The sequence below is a fragment of the Prionailurus bengalensis genome, chromosome D1 (assembly GCF_016509475.1).
Source record: "Prionailurus bengalensis isolate Pbe53 chromosome D1, Fcat_Pben_1.1_paternal_pri, whole genome shotgun sequence".
In the NCBI taxonomy this organism is placed as follows: domain Eukaryota; kingdom Metazoa; phylum Chordata; class Mammalia; order Carnivora; family Felidae; genus Prionailurus; species Prionailurus bengalensis.
Genome location: NC_057346.1, coordinates 99,899,215 through 99,917,214, shown reverse-complemented (window position 1 = coordinate 99,917,214; position 18,000 = coordinate 99,899,215). Strand labels below are relative to the sequence as shown.

The window sequence follows — 18,000 nt, the reverse complement described above, 5'->3', positions numbered from 1 at the left end:
ATTTATAAACCCACTTCATTCATGGAACAGTCCTACACAGTGGATGCTGCTTTCATCACCCCACTTTATAGATGAGGGAACTAAGGCACTGAGGTTAAGGAAAGGGCAGTGCCTGGTCTCAGGGCAGCCCGGCCCCAGGATCTGGATCTGTGCCAATTCACCATACAGTCTCCCTGTCAGATGAACATATAGATAGGGCTTGGGGTGCCCCTGAGGCTTACCAAGGGTTAGAGGGGCAGAAGCCATCATATTGGACCCGAGGGGGAAGGGACAGGAGATAGCCGGGATCAGTGTGGCCCTGCCATCGCCCTGGAGAGCCTCGCTCTCTGGAATTTGTCTATATTTAGCAGGTGGTTGGGCAAGAGGCAGATAAGAAATCCTGGGGAGGGGGAGGGCCCCTTATATAGTGTGGGGGGACGGGTCCTGCTCAGATCCTCCTTGGGTGGCCTGTGACTGCTCAGATCCTGGTGTGATCTCTCTCAAGATGCCTGAGCCGGGGAAGAAGCCAGGTAGCCGCAGGTCTAGGGTTGGGGCTGAGTGGGGTGGCCAGGAGGGCTGGGGCATCTACAATTGGGGGGTTCCTGAGTGAGTTCCTGAGTTCCTGAGAGTGGGGGCTGTCTTCTGAGTCTTTTTCTGATTCTTGGTTTCTCCTTCCCATCCTTCTGATGAGAGTGAGGGTGAACCAGGGCCAGGGGGCACAGAGTGGGCCATCACCCCAGTCTCGGGACAGAAGAAGATCCCTTCCCTATCCCCATCCCATCTCCTTCTGCAGCAAGATTAGGCCTGGGCTTGCCTTTTGGGGAAAGGCTGCCACAGGCAGGGGCCCAAGTTGAGTCTAGACTTGAGCCAGTCTCGCTGAATGCTCTTGGGCAAGCCCTTGCCCTCTCTGGGTCTCAGTTTCCCTATCTGTGTAAGGAGGAGTTGAGTTGGCTCTCTCCAGTTGTGATAGTCTCCGCTTTATGAGCCTGCATTCCCGTGGCCCTCACACCTGGCGTGAAAATGCCAGTTCTTCTGCTCTGCGAGAGAATGGTCGAGAAGCCCTGATCCTGGGCCAAGGGCAGAGAAAGTCACAGGCCAGGGACTTGGTCCTGGCTTGTGCCCTTACCAAGGTCATTCAGGGCAGGGACCCAGCCCCCCAGCCCCCAGCGCCTCCCAGGCCAGCTTTATCTCAGTTGCTGATTCTCAGCCTGAGGCCCTTGGAGAACAAATTTAGCCACAATTCAAGTGGACAGAGTACCTGCCCCTTGCCAAGGGCCCCAGATGGTGGGGGAGAGAGGGAGTTGGGCTTCCCCAGGAAGGAAGGGTCAGGTATCCAAGGACATACCTAACAAAATTCTTGTGTGGAGGTTAGGACCGCGGCCCTGGCTCTTCTGCCTACTGGCTGTGTGATGTTGGATAAGTCACTTGAACTCTCTGAGCCTCAGTGTCCGCATATGAGAAATGGGCATAATAATTGCATCTGTCTCATAGAGCCACTGAAGCATTAAATGAGGCGATGCATTAAAGTGCTTTAGGAAGAAGGGACGCAGGGTTGGGGTGCCTGGGCCAGCCAGTGGCTCCTGCAGCCTCCATTGGCCTATCTCAGTCTCAGCCTTCAGCAAGAAGCCAAGGTCAGTGGAAGTGGCAGCCGGCAGCTCTGCTGTGTTCGAGGCCGAGACAGAGCGGTCAGGAGTAAAGGTGCGCTGGCAGCGGGGGGGCAGTGACATCAGCGCCAGTGACAAGTATGGCCTAGCAGCCGAGGGCACGAGGCACACTCTGACAGTGCGGGACGTGGGGCCCGCCGACCAGGGACCCTACGCAGTCATCGCTGGCTCCTCCAAGGTCAAGTTTGACCTCAAGGTCATAGAAGCAGGTAAGACCCTGGTCCGCCTTCCCTAGGTTTGAGCTTCTGGGGCAGCCTGGCCATCTCTCCCTCACCCAGGGTATAGGAGGAGCCTTTCCACTTTCTTGCCTTTGCTTTGGCTGAGCCGTCTGCCAGGAATTCCCTTCCTCCCTTTTCTGCAGCAAGACCTCACTGAGTGTCCCCATGTGTCTCCCTGGCCTGTTCCAGTCATTGTGGAAGTAGGGAAAGTTCTGAGATGGATAAGGCACCACGCAACCCTCCCGCCAGACGCCTTCTCACAGATGGGGACTCGGTGGGCTGCGTGCGCTGGCAGGGAAGCCCCTGGTTGCTGCGGGTGTGGAGGGAGCCCCTGGGGAAAGGAGGGGGAACGGAGCCCACAGCTGCCCGGGCCGACCCACCAGGGCGTGGGTGCACAGTCTGCGAGGGTGAGGAGGCCAGATGCACACACTGCAGTATGTGACCAGCCTGCAAAGACTGAGGGGGACCAGGGACAAGAGGAGGGCTCTCTGCTTAGAAGCTGCTCCACGACCCCCCACCCTTTCCCTTCCAGAGAAGGCAGAGCCTGTGCCGGGCCCTGCTCCTGCCCCTACTGAGGCTCCTGGAGGCTCCGGAGAAGCACTGGCCTCGACCACTGAGGAGGAAGGAGGCTCCCCAAGTCCCAAAGGTGAGCCGGTGCAGGGAGGGCGGTGCAGGGACGGTGAAGGCCAGCGGATGGGGTGTCCCAAGGCAGGTCACAAAGGCCTCTGCTCACAGGGTCAAGCTCAACAGCCCCCGATGGCTCTGGTGCCTCTGATGACCCCATCGGCCTCTTCGTGATGCGGCCACAGGATGGCGAGGTGACCGCAGGTGAGTGTGGGCTGCGGCACCCCAGGGTGGGGTGGGGCAGGGCACAGCAGGGCACCCGCCCAGGCCCAGCCTGTCGCCCTTTCCCTGCAGGTGGCAGCATCACCTTCTCAGCCCGCGTGGCCGGCGCCAGCCTCCTGAAACCGCCCACAGTCAAGTGGTTCAAGGGCAAGTGGGTGGACCTGAGCAGCAAGGTGGGCCAACACCTGCAGCTGCACAACAGTTACGACCGGACCAGCAAGGTGGGGCCTGCGGGCACGGCACGGTTCAGGGGCCCCCTGGAAAGAGGGCTTGGGAGCCCCTGGGAGGCACCGGGGGCACAGGGGAGCCTGGGGGTCACCCTGAGACTGAAGGCACACAGGAGGTGCAAAAACGAGACCTAGGGAAGTTGGGAAGGAGGTTGGATAGCCAGGGGCACCCGGGGACAATGGGGAGGCCCAGGAGACCTGTGGGACATGCTGGGCTTGGAGGGCACGACAGTCTTAAGGGGGCATAATAAAACTTGTGGAGGCAGGGGGCCCAGGAAGGCTGAGGGACCTCATGAAGCATGGGGGCAGGTGGCATCAGCCAGTGAAGATGTGAATCCTCTGGATGGATGAGTATTGGAGCTCAAGGGGCTCTTCATTACACAAAGAAACTGAAGCTTGAGAGGTTGTTGCTGCTGGTCTGATGTCACTCTGAGCCAGGCCTAGAACCTGTGCTTTGACTCCCAGCTTCTGCTCCTCCCACTCTTCCACAGTCTTGGCCCAGGCAAAGGCTCCTCTGGCAGGGCAGGGCCAACACGTTCAGTTGTGTGGGTTGTGCACTGCACAAAAGTGCCTTGTCTTAAGTGAAGGTCATTTGCCTCATAGCCATCACAGATTTATATTTTATTACCACCTTGTGCCAGCAGATGGCAGTCATGTGTCTTGAAAAGGGGCTCTTTTTCCTATTTACACAAAACCCTTACCCACAGGTTAACTAAACCCTGAGGGGTGAAAATGTTGGTGACCATTAGCCACTCCCAGTCTCCTTTAGGAGTGAAGGGCCTTCTCTTCCGGTCCCTGGTCTCCCCTGATACCTTCCTTCAACAGGTCTACCTGTTTGAGCTGCACATTACAGATGCCCAGACTACTTTTGCAGGTGGCTACCGCTGTGAGGTTTCCACCAAGGACAAATTTGACAGCTGCAACTTCAGTCTCACTGTCCATGGTGAGGGGAGCCCTGGCGTCCTGGGCTCAGGTCCCCATGGGTCTCATCCCCCACGACTGCCTCCATTTCCCAACACTAAGGAGGATGTCTAGTCCCAACCGGACAACCACTGCCCACATGCCCAGTGCTGCTCATGCAGGGGCATGAGAGAAACCCATGGAAGTTCCCAGGGTTGGGGTGGGGTCTGACAGCCAAGTCCAGATCTCATGGATGGTGAGATGGTCCAGGCTTCTGGCACAGGTGAACAGGTGAAGGGTGAGCTGGGAGCTGCGTGGGAGATCAGCCACCGCTAAGGGGCTGGGGACCATCAACTACCCAAACTCCCTGGTACCTCAGTTCTGGAAAGGCTCAGAATGTGGGGTCCTGGGGCAGATGCCCGCTCTCAAGGGTCATGGATGGGCAGGTCTGTAATACTCGGAGACTCCGGGGTGAGTGAGGCTTCTGGGATGTGCCCTCTGAAGCCCCTTCCCTGTCTCATCTCCCTCTCTGAATGCAGAGGCCGTTGGCCCTGGAGACCTGGACCTCCGATCAGCTTTCCGCCGCACGTGAGTGGTCATCTCTTCTCAGGGATGGCAGGGAGGCCAGTGCTGGGATCTGAAGCCCCTCGGGGTCAGGGCTGGGAATGATGTGGGGGGGGCTGTGGGGGGACAGGGCTGAAGTTGATAGTGATGGGGGACAGCAAGCTCCCCCGGGCAGCTGAAGGAACTGGTTCTAACCCCACAGGAGCCTGGCTGGAAGTGGTCGGCGGATCAGGTACCCCTCTCCCAGCCCATGCTTGTCAGACTTCAGGGGTCTGAGATGGAGCCCCCCATCCAGACAGTGTCCCTTCCTCTCCCAGTACCTCTCCCCACCCCCACCTCCCCAAGCCTCTTCCAGTTGGGGAGGTCCTTACTGGGGCCCCTCTCCATAGTGACAGCCACGAGGACGCTGGAACTCTGGATTTCAGCTCGCTGCTGAAGAAGAGGTGAGCCCCTGGGTAGCAGCTCCTGGGCAGATGGTGAGGCCCCATTTCAAATACCAGCAATGCGGTTTTCCGGCTGTGTGGCCCTGAGCTGGTTACTGTACCTCTCTAAACCAATTTCCCTGTCTGTCAAATGGGATAATCCTAGGGGTGCCTGGGTAGCTCAGTCAGTAAAATGGCGACTTCGGCTCAGGTCACGATCTCACTGTTCGTGGGTTCGAGCCCTGCATCGGGCTCTGTGCTGATGGCTCAGATCCTGGAGCCTACTTCGGATTCTGTGTCTCCTCTCTCTGTCCCTCTTCCCCTTGTGCTCTGTCTCACTCTGTATCTCAAAAATAAATAAGCATTAAAAAAAAATTGGATAATCCTGGTGTTGGGAAGAGTCAGAGGGCTCTGCAGACATGATATCTTGTGAACTAACATCCTCCCAGGGTCCCCCACGATCCCTGACGCTTGAGTCCATGAGAGCTTGCCTCAGTAGACTCCAGGGACTCACAAGAAGCTGGGAGGGGGCGCCAAGCTGCAGGGATTTCTCCCCCAGCCCCTCCAGCTGACTCTGTGTCCTCTCCCTCTCTCTCCTGGACCCTGCGTTGTGGCTGATGCTGCCGCGGCCTAGAGAGTAAGCATCGGGGGCCGGTGTTTGGGGGCAACAGGGTGTTGGTGGGACTCTGTACCCTGGTGACAGACAGGGCTGGGAATCAGACAGACCTGAGTGTGGATCCCCACTGCCTGGGGCGTCTCTGAGTTTTGGTTCTCCAGATACTCACCTGCCAGAGCTCAGGAGGAACAAACAAGGCCCTGTGTGGGGAAGGCCCTGCTGTGTAAATGGAGAGACACTGGTGTGGGGAGAAGGGAGGGGTGAAGGTCCACGGGCTGTGGCCCCAGGGCCTTTGTGGGCAGGTGGCCCATGCCTCTAATGGTCCACTGCCTTTTTGTCCTGCCCGGAGCAGCAGTTTCCGGAACCTAAGGTGAGTGCGTGATGAAGCCTGTGCCCCCGTCACCCCCACTTCCACCAGGACTCCCCCATATTGAACTCGAGGTCCAAAGCCAGCCCAAGCGGCACCACCAGAGGGGTCCTGGGCCCCAGGAAGCCCCACCCCAGGGGAGGGCGGGGGGCAACAGTCCTGCCTGCCCCCCCCCCCCCCAGCCAGAGGGGATTCCCTTGAGGCCTCTCTGCTGGACGCAGGGACCCGAGGCTGGAGGCGCCAGCCGAGGAGGACGTGTGGGAGATCCTGCGGCAGGCATCCCCCTCCGAATATGAGCGCATCGCCTTCCAGCACGGCATCACCGACCTGCGCGGCATGCTCAAGAGGCTCAAGGGCATGAAGCGAGACGAGAAGAAGAGCACAGGTTAGCCCTCTGCTGCCATGCAAGAGGAGAGGGCACACGCACACACTCACATGCGCGCACACACACGAAAAGGTAAGAGTCAGCTTAGACCAGAGACACCACAAGAAGAGGACAGAGCACAGCTGGGCCCTCCTCACTGAGTAGAAGCCTGGGGGGTGCTGTAAAGCAGAGTCAAGAAGGAGAGAAGGTCCCTTTGGGTGCTGTCTCCCTCTCCGGCCAAGCTTCTGTCTCTCTGGGAGCCGCTAACCCTATCCCTGAGCTGAGCAGGTGGAGGGGACTCCAAGGAAGGCAGAAGGACAAAGAGAGAGGAGACAGACACGTAGAACAGAGATAATAAAGAGACAGGCACAGTGGAGATAGAGAAAATGGGGGACACAGGCAGAGTGCGGTGGGAGGACTCGGCCCAGTGGCACGGCCACCAGCCACGGCGATGCGTGTGAGCCTTCTGGGGCAGCAGGGGCGGCAGGGCAGTGGGGGTGCTGACGGAGGTGCTCAGCCTTTCAGAAGAAGCTGGAGCCCGCCTACCAGGTGAGCAAGGGCCACAAGATCCGGCTGACCGTGGAGCTGGCCGACCCCGACGCCGAGGTCAAGTGGCTGAAGAATGGACAGGAGATCCAGATGAGCGGCAGGTGCGGTGGGGCTGTGGGGGGGGTGGGCAGGTGCAGTCCTGGGAGCAGCGGGGGCAGGGAGGCTCCCAGCCTGCTCTCCGTGCCTCTCACGGCCGGCCGCTGTTCTCTGTCTCTGTGCGGCTTCTGCCCTGCGTGTCTCTCCCCATTTTCCTCTCCCTGGGTCTAATTGCCCATCTTTCTGTTTCTGCCTGTCTCTGTTCCTCGCCCTTTTGCTCCGGGTCTCGCTTCCTCCCGCCTGGATGCTCCCATGGCCCCTTCTGCTCCACAGCAAGTAAGGCCCAGCTCCGGGAAGGAAGGCTCGGGGGTGGGGGCACGGTCCAACGGGAGGAGGGGGTCGGACGGGGCACCTGGGACACACGAGGTGAGTGACGGCTGTCCATCCATGCCCCGCCCCCGGCCTCCGGCACAGGTACATCTTCGAGTCCGTGGGTGCCAAGCGCACGCTGACCATCAGCCAGTGCTCGCTGGCCGATGACGCGGCCTACCAGTGCGTGGTGGGCGGGGAGAAGTGCAGCACCGAGCTGTTCGTCAAAGGTGGGCCTGGACCGGGGCCCCTGGGAGGCTGGGACCCTGCAGGGAGAGTGCACAGGGCTCGGCCATCTACGTTCTCCTTGCTCGCCAGAGCCCCCCGTGCTGATCACTCGGCCCCTGGAAGACCAGCTGGTGATGGTGGGGCAGCGGGTGGAGTTTGAGTGCGAAGTGTCTGAGGAGGGGGCCCAGGTCAAGTGGTGAGTGCCAGAGGCACGGGGGCGTGGGCAGGGCTGGGGGGCCTGCGGGCATCCCCAAAGGAGGCCTCGGCACTTACTGCCCGCCCACCGGCCAGGCTGAAGGATGGGGTGGAGCTGACCAGGGAGGAGACCTTCAAATACCGGTTCAAGAAGGACGGGCAGAGACACCACCTCATCATCAACGAGGCGACGCTGGAGGACGCGGGGCACTACGCGCTGCGCACCAGCGGGGGCCAGGCGCTGGCCGAGCTCATCGTTCAGGGTGAGGCCCCGGGGGGGGGGGGGAGCACAGGAGGCTGCAAGGCCCTGGGCGCCCTCGGCCCCAGCACCACCCCCGGCCGTGTTTGGGAATCAGGCAAACCCAGGATGGAGGCCTGTGTGACCTTGGGCAGGTCACTCTGACACACCGAGCCTCGCCATTCTCATCTGTAAAATGGAGGTGCCGAGGTGGCCACCTCAGAGACTACTGGGAGGGCCAGATGGGCCTGGTTAGTGTCGCCCCGCACCACACACACACTTGAGCTTCCTCGTGCACCCCGTCCCATCATCGTAGGCACACATGAATCACACTCACGCGTGCACACGCGGGTTTTCACATGCCCGTGTGATCTCCACACAGATTCACGCCCACACCCACACACACCGTCCCCGGCTCACTGGCTCTGCCCTGCCCTCCGCCCCCCAGAGAAAAAGCTGGAGGTGTACCAGAGCATCGCAGACCTGACCGTGGGTGCAAAGGACCAGGCGGTGTTCAAGTGTGAAGTGTCCGATGAGAACGTGCGGGGCGTGTGGCTGAAGAACGGGAAGGAGCTGGTGCCCGACAGCCGCGTAAAGGTGTCCCACATTGGGCGGTGAGTGTGCAGAGCTGGGCCCCAATGCAAAGGGGGGCAGGCAGATGGGGAGAGCAGAGACTGAGACAGAGAGAGAGACAGAGGGAGAAACAGACAGATACTAGAGACACATAGGGAGACAGGGAAAAACAGGGAGAGACAGAGAAAGAGAGAGAGACAGCGAGACAGAGAAGGACAGGAAGAGACACACAAATAGACACAGGACACAGACTGAGATAGAGAGACAGAGAGAGAGGGAGAGAAGGAGCATACAGAAGAGAATCCTGCAGAGGCAGAGGAGAGAAAGAGAGAAGTAGTGAGAGAGACAGACAGGCTGGGAGTTCCCCCGGGCCCCTCCCCGCAGGTCATGGCCAGGGCAGGGCAGGAGGCAGCCAGGCCAGCTCTGGCCAAGGGCCCTCACTCTCTCCCACTCTCTTACTCATGCCTCGAGCATCTGCACCGGCCCGTGCTGGGTCCAAGGTCACAGAGATTAGTGACAGCAGCCCCCGATCAGTCTCTAAAGGCTCAGCCAAGGGGCACTTGTACATTGCCTACCTCTGAAAACACGTGAGGGAGCTAGAAAGTCAAAAATAGAGAAAGCATTTAAAATACCAGCACCCCACTGAGCTAAGGCGGGGCAGGGGCCCTCTGGAGCCCTACCACGAGACTGGGGTGTGTGGTCCAGTGGGCTCCCCTGAGCCACCACATCCCTGCAGAGTCCACAAACTGACCATTGACGACGTCACGCCTGCCGACGAGGCGGACTACAGCTTTGTGCCTGAGGGCTTCGCCTGCAACCTGTCAGCGAAACTCCATTTCATGGGTGAGCGGGCGCCTGGGCCAGGTGGGGGCCCCGTCGCCGGGCTCTGCCTGTGCCCAGCCCCGTGCCGCATGCTCTCCCTTCTCTTGCAGAGGTCAAGATTGACTTCGTGCCCAGGCAAGGTGAGTCGCGGGACCTCCTCCCCATGCCCACTCCACCCATGTCCCTCTCCACTCACAGAGGGAAGAGCAAGGAAGCTGGGGTGGGGACCCCAAGACCCAAGCCCCAGCTCTGTCAGTCAGAACCATGGGCCAATTATAATCTCTATGCACCTCAGTTTCCTATTCCCTGAAGTGGGAATCCTGACGTGCCTCCTCCACGGGGTGTAGGAAAGATGAGACAAGAAGATGTGAGATTTCATTATTAATTTTCTGCTTTTAGAAGTACCCCTCCTTCTTTTAGATTAAACATCAAGCATCTATCCTAACTTCAGGAGGGTAGTCCGGGCTGAAGCATGCTCTAGGTCAGGGCTTTCCAAACTAAGTTCATTCATTGAATAGGGATACTCCATTTAAAAAGGGTTCCATGGTTGGAGGGGCACCTGGGTGGTTCAGTCGGTTAAGCGTCCGACTTCGGCTCAGGTCATGATCTTGTGGTTTGTGAGTTCAAGCCCCGTGTCAGGCTCCGTGCTGACAGCTCAGAGCCTGGGCCTGCTTTGGATTCTCTGTCTCCCACCTTCTCTGTTCCTCCCCCGCTTGCACACGCACACTTTCTCCCTCTCTCTCTCTCTCTCAAAAAAAAATAATAAATAAAATAAAATAAAATAAAATAAATAAGCATTAAAAAAGGTATATGTAAGTGATGAACCACTGGATTCTACTCCTGAAGCCAAGGCCACACTGTATGTTAACTAACCTGAGAATTTAGGGGGGAAACAAAAAGGGTTCCATGGTGAAGTCAGTTTGAGAATCACTGAACACTTGGGCCACCTCCTGCTGACTCAGAAGCATGTCAAAGGCTCTGGAAAATCCTGTGGTGAAGAAATGTGCTTAACTTGGTTTAATCCAGGGCCTCCTCATCGATTTGGCCGTGGAAACTTCTTTTTCTTTTTTCTGGCAAGACACTGGTGTTCCTCCTAAGCGCAGTCTGAGAAATGCTACAGTAGGCGACCCGATGTTACAAACCTCCCTGGAACTTTCTGGGGGGATGGAAAGGTCTTAGATCTTGACCTGGTGGTGGTTGCACAGGTGTATACAATTGTGACACCTCATCGAGCCGTATGCTCAAATCTTGGCATCTTCTTGAATGGAAATTACATGTCAGTCGAATTGATTAAAAAACAACCACCAGGGGCATGGCCTCCTTCCAGTTTCCACCTCTTTCATGGGGCTTGGGCCCCTGCCCCTTTTTCTGACCTATGCCATCTCCCCCCCAGAACCACCCAAGATCCACCTGGACTGCCCGGGCCGCAAGCCGGATACCATTGTGGTTGTGGCTGGGAACAAGCTACGCCTGGATGTCCCTATCTCTGGGGACCCTGCTCCCACTGTGATTTGGCAGAAGACCCTCACACAGGTACTGGGGATCCCTCCTCCACTTCCCCATCTGTAAAATGGGTGCGTGGGACCAATGGGCGTTGGCATCGGCTCCCCACCCCACCCCACAAGTGCACACCCTACAACTGGCTACCCACTGGGAGTGCAGAGGCTCAGCTGGCTGGGAGGCGGGCAAGGTGGGCAGCAGAATGTGGGTGGGCAAAGGGGGGCCAGAGGGGCCGCTGGGCAGGGATGATACCCTCCAGGCTGAGTCAGCCCCTCTTCCCCCTGCTTCCCTCCGGCTCTGTTCCCAGAAGAACAAGGTCCCAGCAGGGCCATCCCTGGATGCCCCAGGGGAGGATGCAGGTGACAGTGATGAGTGGGTGTTTGACAAGAAGGTGAGTGAGGCTGATGGTGGGATCCAGCTCGTTTGCCTCCCGTGATTTTCTGCCTACACGGTTTCCACCCTTTGGTGAGGTCTCCGTGAAGCCACCACGTCTGGCCAGCTGTGTTCCTGCCCCAGGCATGGTCTACGTGGGATCCTCATGCCTCGGTCAGGCACGAGTTCCCTGAACATTGCTGGGAAGCCCTCATGACTGGGCTGTTCCCAAGGCTCCCGTCTCCTTGGGCCGACCTTGACTTTGTACTTCTTCCCGACTGGAGAGGGGGTTTCCCTGGCACTTTCCTGTGAGAGCAGCTGCCTGGGCACCACTCGGGTCAGCTCTTCCTCCTCCAGGCACAGTTGACCCCTCCACCCACCTGAGGTCTTTCGGGATCCTCAGCTCTGTAAGGTCATGTGATCTCCATTTGGCAGATGAGAAAACTGAGGCACAGAGAAAATCGATGATTGCCTAAAGCTCCGTGATAAAGCCAGACCTGGAGCCCAAACCCCTGGCCCCAGTGCTTTGCCCACGGCGAGCGCTAAACAAAGCTGTCTGGACTCGGTGCTCACAAGAGTGCAGTTTCCACTCAAGCTACATCTGCTCCCGGGACCCCGTGCGGAGTTCTGTTCCTATCTCTGGCCATTGCACGGGCTGTCAAAGCCTGTGGTGTCTGACTTGGCCCTTCTCCCCCACTTCCCCTCTCCCCCCCCCCCCAGCTGCTGTGTGAGACCGAGGGCCGGGTGCGGGTGGAGACCACCAAGGACCGCAGCATCTTCACTGTCGAGGGGGCAGAGAAGGAAGACGAGGGTGTCTATGTTGTCACAGTGAAGAACCCCGTGGGCGAGGACCAGGTCAACCTCACGGTCAAGGTCATCGGTGAGGCTGGCTGGCCTGGGGCCACCAGGGAGGCCCATCCATTTACTCGTTTAGCCACGTGACAAACATCACGGGCATGCTCTCAGCTCCGTGGAGAGGATTGGGATGAGTACATGGGGTGAATGTGGGCAGTGGGGAGCCATAAAAAGCATTGGTCACAGGCTGGTGACACAATCAGAACTGCATTCTGGAAGCATCTGTGGGGTGGTGGGGGCAGGCAGCCTTGGTCCTGGGCCCTGGGCGGGGCTGATGTGGGTCCATCCCTCCAGACGTGCCAGATCCCCCCGCGGCCCCCAAGATCAGCAATGTGGGTGAGGACTCCTGCACCGTGCAGTGGGAGCCGCCTGCCTACGACGGGGGGCAGCCAGTCCTGGGTGAGTGCAGGGCACGGGGATAGAGCTCAGGGCCGGGGTTGTGGGGCAGGCTGGGCCCCAGGCCAGAGCTCCTGTCTCCCCTTCATCAGGCTACATCCTGGAGCGCAAGAAGAAGAAGAGCTTCCGGTGGATGCGGCTGAACTTCGACCTGCTGCCGGAGCTGAGCCACGAGGCGCGGCGCATGATCGAGGGCGTGGTGTATGAGATGCGAGTCTACGCGGTCAATGCCATCGGCATGTCCAGGCCCAGCCCTGCCTCCCAGCCCTTCATGCCTATTGGTGAGCCTGCCTGGCCTGGCACTGCCCCACGCCCTCCCTGGTCAGAAGCAGCTGCTCTGTGGGCGGCCACACCACTAGGCATTTACATCCGGGTCCCTTTTAAAAGGCTCCCTCGGGGATAATCCTTTTCATTTCACAGAGGAAGGAAGTGAGGCTCTGAGAAGTTAGAAGACTTGCTCAAGGTCATCTAGCTGGTAGGGGTGGAGCTGAGCCTCTCACCACTCTGTTGGTGCCTCTCAGGCCTCACTCTCCACATCTGTAAAATGGGGATAATGACAGTATCTACTTCATGGAACTGAGGTTAGGGTGAAATGAGATAACGCAGGCAGAACATCTGGCATACAGCAGGTGCTCCATAAATGTTAACTGTCCCCTCTTCCCCACTCCCTTCAAGCAGGGTTTGTCATATATGGGATAGGGTGAGGGCACTGGGCGCCTTGGGGTCTAAGAGGCGTGGGTCTGTCTCCACCACCCCCAGGAGGGCCATCTAGGGTCACTGCCCTGAAGTGGCCATTTCCTCATCTGAGTCATGGGGGTCGAGAGGGTGGAAGGGATGCTGACAGGTGTGTCAGGCTCTCAAGGACAGCTGTCCCTACCAGGATGTGGGAGTCGGGGGGGGTGGTGGCTGTCTGTGGCATGGGCAGAAGCCACCCCCTGCCCAAGGACTCAGCACGGCTTGGGGAGATGGAGGCAAGGGGTGGGGGTGGGGGGACTGTGGGGAGAAGGGTCCAGGCCTCTCTCTTTAGAGACTGGCTTCCAGTCAGTCAACTATTAGCTGTTAGTCAACTCGCCCGATCATACAGTGCCAGGAAATCTCGTTTTCAGCTAGTTTTTCTTTAACTTACATTTATAGCATTTCCTGTGTTGTCTGACAGAAGGCGCTCCTTCTAAGCATGTTTGTGCTCTTTTGGGTATCTATTCCTATTTAGCGCTCTATTTTTTTTTTCTTTTTTTTTTGAGAAGGAGAGAAGAGTCAGGGAAAGAGAATCGTAAGCAGGCTCCATGCCCAGCGTGGGGTCTGAAGTGGGGTTCAGTCTCACGTGAGACCATGACCTGAGCGGAAATGAAGTCTACCGCCTAACGACTGAGCCACCCAGGCGGCCCTAGGCTCTCTTTTGTAATTGCTGTGTTTGTTTGTAAGCCTATCTAGAGACAGGTCTTTTAGTGGGAGCTGAAATAATTCTGACAGCCCTCGAATAAGCCAGGCTAAGGGCAAGTGTCCCTGCGTGACCGGTGGCCAGTTGAGGGTCTGGGTCAGAGCCCTTCCGTTTCCCCCAGTGGTGTAGGCTCACTCAGACCCCTCTCTGACTCCGCCTCTGCCTAGGCCCCCCCAGTGAGCCCACCCACCTGGCCGTGGAGGATGTCTCAGACACCACCGTCTCCCTCAAGTGGCGGCCCCCGGAGCGGGTGGGAGCCGGAGGCTTGGATGGCTACAGCGTGGAGTATTGCCGGGAGGGCTGTGAGTGCCCCTGCCCAGCCCCGGGCCCTCACCCAGCACCCTCCTCTGAATTGCCCCCCTCGGACCGGCACCTGTCACCCTGGTCGACCCCTCTTTACGGCAGAAGCCCCAGACAGCCACCGGAGGGCGGGCAGTGGGGCGGGCCCTTGATGTTGATGCTGCCCACGGGCTTCCCCGGCCAGGCTCGGAGTGGGTAGCTGCCCTGGAGGGGCTGACAGAACGCACCTCGTTGCTGGTGAAGGACCTGCCCACGGGGGCCCGGCTGCTCTTCCGTGTGCGGGCGCACAATATGGCGGGGCCCGGGGCCCCCATCGCCACCAAGGAGCCCGTGACAGTGCAGGAGATACTGCGTGAGTGGCCCTTGCGCACAGGACAGACCTGCCGCTGACATCCTGGCCGTTGGGGTCGGTGGAAGTGGGGACATCCCGGGAGACCCTACTGGAGAGAGGGACAGGAGAGTCTGAGCCTTTATTCACGCCCCAGGCCCAGGGCAAACATTCGGAGGGGGTTCCCTGGGCTTTTCTGCATCAACCCCTAGTTCTGGGACAGGGAAAATGTAGGCCTTTGAGCCTTGTTCTCTGAGCCTCTCAGTTCAACAGGTAGGTATTGTCCCCGTGTTCATAATTTAGCGTCATTGGGTCATCTGGGATCCACTCCCCATTCCTCTATTCCCAGCAAAGGATCAATCATGTAAAGATTGGTTCTCAAAGCGGAAAGAGGTAGCAGACTGGGGCAGAAACAGTCTGCAGGACAGGGATAGAGTCCAAAAGTCTACATTTGCATCCTGGCCTGTGACTTCCTAGCTGCATGACCTCAAACAAGTTGCTCACCCTCTCCCATCCCTCCCTCTTACAGCGGTGTGGTGAGGTGGAGATAGAAGCAGGGGTTCCGTAGACCATCTGGGGCTGGGATAGGGGGAGCTGAGGGCAGGGTATTTTCCTCAGCCATAGCCTTCTGGGCCCTGCCTCGGGAGGGGAGGAGCTGTAGCGCTCCCCAGGGCTGAGCCCTCCCTTGCTGAGCTGCCCACTTGGCACCCGCAGAGCGGCCACGGCTCCAGGTACCCCGGCACCTGCGCCAGACCATCCAGAGGAAGGTCGGGGAGCCCGTGAACCTCCTCATTCCTTTCCAGGTAGGGCTGGTCCCCCTCTCTGTGCCCTGGTGTGTCGTCCTTGCCTAGCGGGTAGAGGAGTTTCAGGGGCTGACCAGACCCTGAGATGCCACCCAGTCGCGCCAGGCTTGGGGTGAGCTGTCCCTCCCTGCAGGGCAAGCCCCGGCCTCAGGTGACCTGGACCAAAGAGGGGCAGCCACTGGCAGGCGAGGAGGTGAGCATCCGCAACAGCCCCACGGACACCATCCTGTTCATCCGGGCTGCTCGCCGCGCCCACTCTGGCACCTACGAGGTGATGCTGCGGATCGAGAACATGGAGGACAAGGCCACGCTGGTCCTGCGGGTCGTTGGTGCGTGGCACTGGGGCCCCCTCTCTGAGATGCCCAGAGACCCTGCAGAAGGTGGCAGGCCAGGTCCAGGCTGGCGGGGGTGAGGGGGCCTCCCAGGGCCCTCTGTTCATACTCCAGCAGTCTCAGGAGGTCTGTTCCGGCTGGTCTCTCTCCTGCAGACAAGCCAAGCCCTCCCCAGGATATTCGGGTCACTGAGGCATGGGGTTTCAATGTGGTTCTGGAGTGGAAGCCACCCCAAGATGATGGTAACACAGAGATCTTGGGTTACACAGTACAGAAAGCTGACAAGAAGACCATGGTGAGCCTGGGGTTCTGGGCCCCCCATATGTACCCTCCCCAGGGCCGGGCACACCCGGGCACCAGCTTCCTCCCCTGACCTTAGAATGGGTCTGCTTTTCATCCTTGCTCTCTGATCTGGTTCCCTCCACAGTTGGGGTACAGACACCAGGGGTACCCAAAAGAGGCCCCTGGCAGGGAGTAGGGCCTGACCCCCAGAGACCCTCCCTTTCCTCCACACCCCCAGGAGTGGTTCACTGTCTTGGAACATTACCGTCGCACTCACTGTGTCGTCTCAGAGCTCATCGTTGGCAACGGCTACTACTTCCGGGTCTTCAGCCATAACACGGTGGGACCCAGTGACAACGCGGCCACCACCAAGGAGCCTGTCTTTATCCCCAGACCAGGTGCTGTACCTTTACTCCCACCCCCAGGAGGAGCTGGGGCAGGGAGGCGGTAGGAGCAGGGAGGGGGCCTAGCGTGGTGTGGCACTCTTGATGCAAAGTCTTATCACCCACAGGCATCACATATGAGCCACCCAACTACAAGGCCCTGGACTTCTCCGAGGCCCCGAGCTTCACTCGCCCTCTGGTGAACCGCTCAGTCATTGCTGGCTACAATGCTACCCTCTGCTGTGCTGTCCGGGGTAGCCCCAAGGTAGACAGTTTGGGATCCTGGTCCAGGCAGACTCAGGAGGCAGGGTTTGGAGGCTCCAACCTCCGTCGGTCCTCTCCCCAGCCTTTCCCTGCTTTCTACTGCCCAGGGGCGCAGGGCCGGGCTCCTCTCCCTGAGCAGGGCCTCGGCACTCTCCATTGGCTCCCTGTTCATTCCCTGCTTTAGGCATATTTTGGATTCCAGCGGGAGCCCCTAGAATACAAACAGGTTCCTGCCAGGTCTCCTGTCAACCTGAGATGGTCTCCCTCCCTCCCGTTACCTGATTTATAGCCCAAGGTTTCCTGGTTCAAGAATGGCCTGGACCTGGGAGAAGATGCCCGCTTCCGCATGTTCAGCAAGCAGGGAGTGTTGACCTTGGAGATCAGAAAGACCTGCCCCTTTGATGGGGGCGTCTATGTCTGCAGGGCCACCAACTTACAAGGCGAGGCACAGTGTGAGTGCCGCCTAGAAGTACGAGGTGAGGAGCCCACAGGGCCAGGGCCCAGGGTGGTGGAGGCAGGGAACCAGCTGGGACTGTGCTGGCCTGGGCCATGCGGTGGCTCTGAGAGCAATGACCCTGTCTTGTCCAACACGTGTACTGGTTTCTGGGCTTTGCTCTCAGAGCTGAGAAACACACATGTGACGTGGCCTCCTCCTCCCCTACAGTGCCTCAGTGATCCGGCTGGCTCCCGGAGAGGGCCAGGTATGTATTCCAAGTCACCCCGACACCACCACCCAGGTCAGAGGCTGGGCCCTGGCCCTTGGTTCAGGGGCAGCCATCAGGAAGTGGGGGTGCAGGTGCCTCTATGCAAGATTTCGGTGCAGCTCATTCACAAGGGAACCTGTGTTACAGGTGCCACAGGATGCCAGCCCATGTACTGGGAGCCTGGAAGGAAGCTGGACAAGCCGCCTTCTGCTGCTGGATATGTGTGTGCAAGTGTGTATCTTAGGGTTGGGCTAGTGGAAGCATCAGTAGGGCAGTGCAATTAAGGTGAGCGGGCCTGGGGGGCTCGGAGCACGGACTGAACTGAGCTCCCACTGGAAGCTCTCAGGTCTTTGGGACAAATGGGTGGTAGGCTCAGCAAATGGTGACTGGGGACAGGCCTTTCTGGCCTGCCATGTCTTCTCAATGTATAAGGGCAATAAAAGATCAGTGCGGTCACAGGAACTGACTCTTCTTGTCCAACGCATTTTTCACAAAAAGCACAGGGAAATATACTTGACCTTCAGAGCAAAATTCCAGGTATTCTGTCTCATGAATGAGTTGAATGAAGCTGAGAGTGGAATCCTACATTCATAAAACACTAGAAGAAACCTCGGCCTTCCCCCACTTGTGTATGTCCTTCTGATGAGGAAACTGAGGCGCTGTGATGGAAGGAAACCCGGGGCTCTCCCGCCTGGTCCCCTGTGCTCTGTACTGCCTTTGTCCTGGGGACCTGTGGTTGCAGCAGCCTGGATGTGGGGCAGTGCTGAACTTCCATGTGGTTCTGTGCCCATAGGGTCTGGGAAGGAGCCGCGCCAGGCTGCTTCGGGGTCCCAGTATGCAACAAGTCCACGGCCCTTCCACACCTG

The 18,000-nt window shown here is 58.8% G+C and overlaps 1 protein-coding gene across 2 annotated transcripts; it reads left to right on the top strand.

The window, feature by feature from the left end:
- The first annotated feature begins 394 nt into the window (after positions 1 to 394).
- MYBPC3 (myosin binding protein C3) lies at positions 395 to 17,594 on the top strand. 2 transcript variants are annotated; one of them, XM_043582421.1, is made up of 35 exons: positions 395 to 509; positions 1,586 to 1,852; positions 2,394 to 2,507; positions 2,597 to 2,689; positions 2,780 to 2,928; positions 3,760 to 3,877; positions 4,374 to 4,422; positions 4,601 to 4,630; positions 4,788 to 4,841; positions 5,455 to 5,457; positions 5,789 to 5,806; positions 6,025 to 6,188; positions 6,685 to 6,817; positions 7,086 to 7,088; positions 7,227 to 7,351; positions 7,440 to 7,545; positions 7,641 to 7,807; positions 8,231 to 8,396; positions 9,092 to 9,198; positions 9,288 to 9,317; positions 10,571 to 10,710; positions 10,988 to 11,068; positions 11,770 to 11,929; positions 12,199 to 12,303; positions 12,393 to 12,581; positions 13,906 to 14,040; positions 14,223 to 14,390; positions 15,081 to 15,169; positions 15,303 to 15,498; positions 15,657 to 15,796; positions 16,022 to 16,181; positions 16,295 to 16,431; positions 16,720 to 16,906; positions 17,095 to 17,131; positions 17,282 to 17,594. In XM_043582421.1, the coding sequence occupies exons 1-34, from the start codon at positions 485 to 487 to the stop codon at positions 17,103 to 17,105; spliced, it is 3,819 nt and encodes a 1,272-aa protein (XP_043438356.1). In that variant the 5' UTR covers positions 395 to 484; the 3' UTR covers positions 17,106 to 17,131; positions 17,282 to 17,594. The 2 variants fall into 2 exon arrangements, with proteins under 2 accessions (XP_043438356.1, XP_043438355.1); XM_043582420.1 differs by having other exon boundaries at positions 10,985 to 11,068.
- Positions 17,595 to 18,000: the final 406 nt, after the last annotated feature.

What these genes read in the sequence shown, in the direction of transcription:
- MYBPC3 (XM_043582420.1), top strand. Translation starts at nt 485, where the DNA reads ATGCCTGAGCCGGGGAAGAAGCCAG. An exon ending in AGCGAAACTCCATTTCATGG is followed by an intron (nt 9,199 to 9,287) that starts GTGAGCGGGCGC and finishes CTTCTCTTGCAG; the next exon opens with AGGTCAAGATTGACTTCGTG. An exon ending in ACCTCCTCATTCCTTTCCAG is followed by an intron (nt 15,170 to 15,302) that starts GTAGGGCTGGTC and finishes CCCTCCCTGCAG; the next exon opens with GGCAAGCCCCGGCCTCAGGT.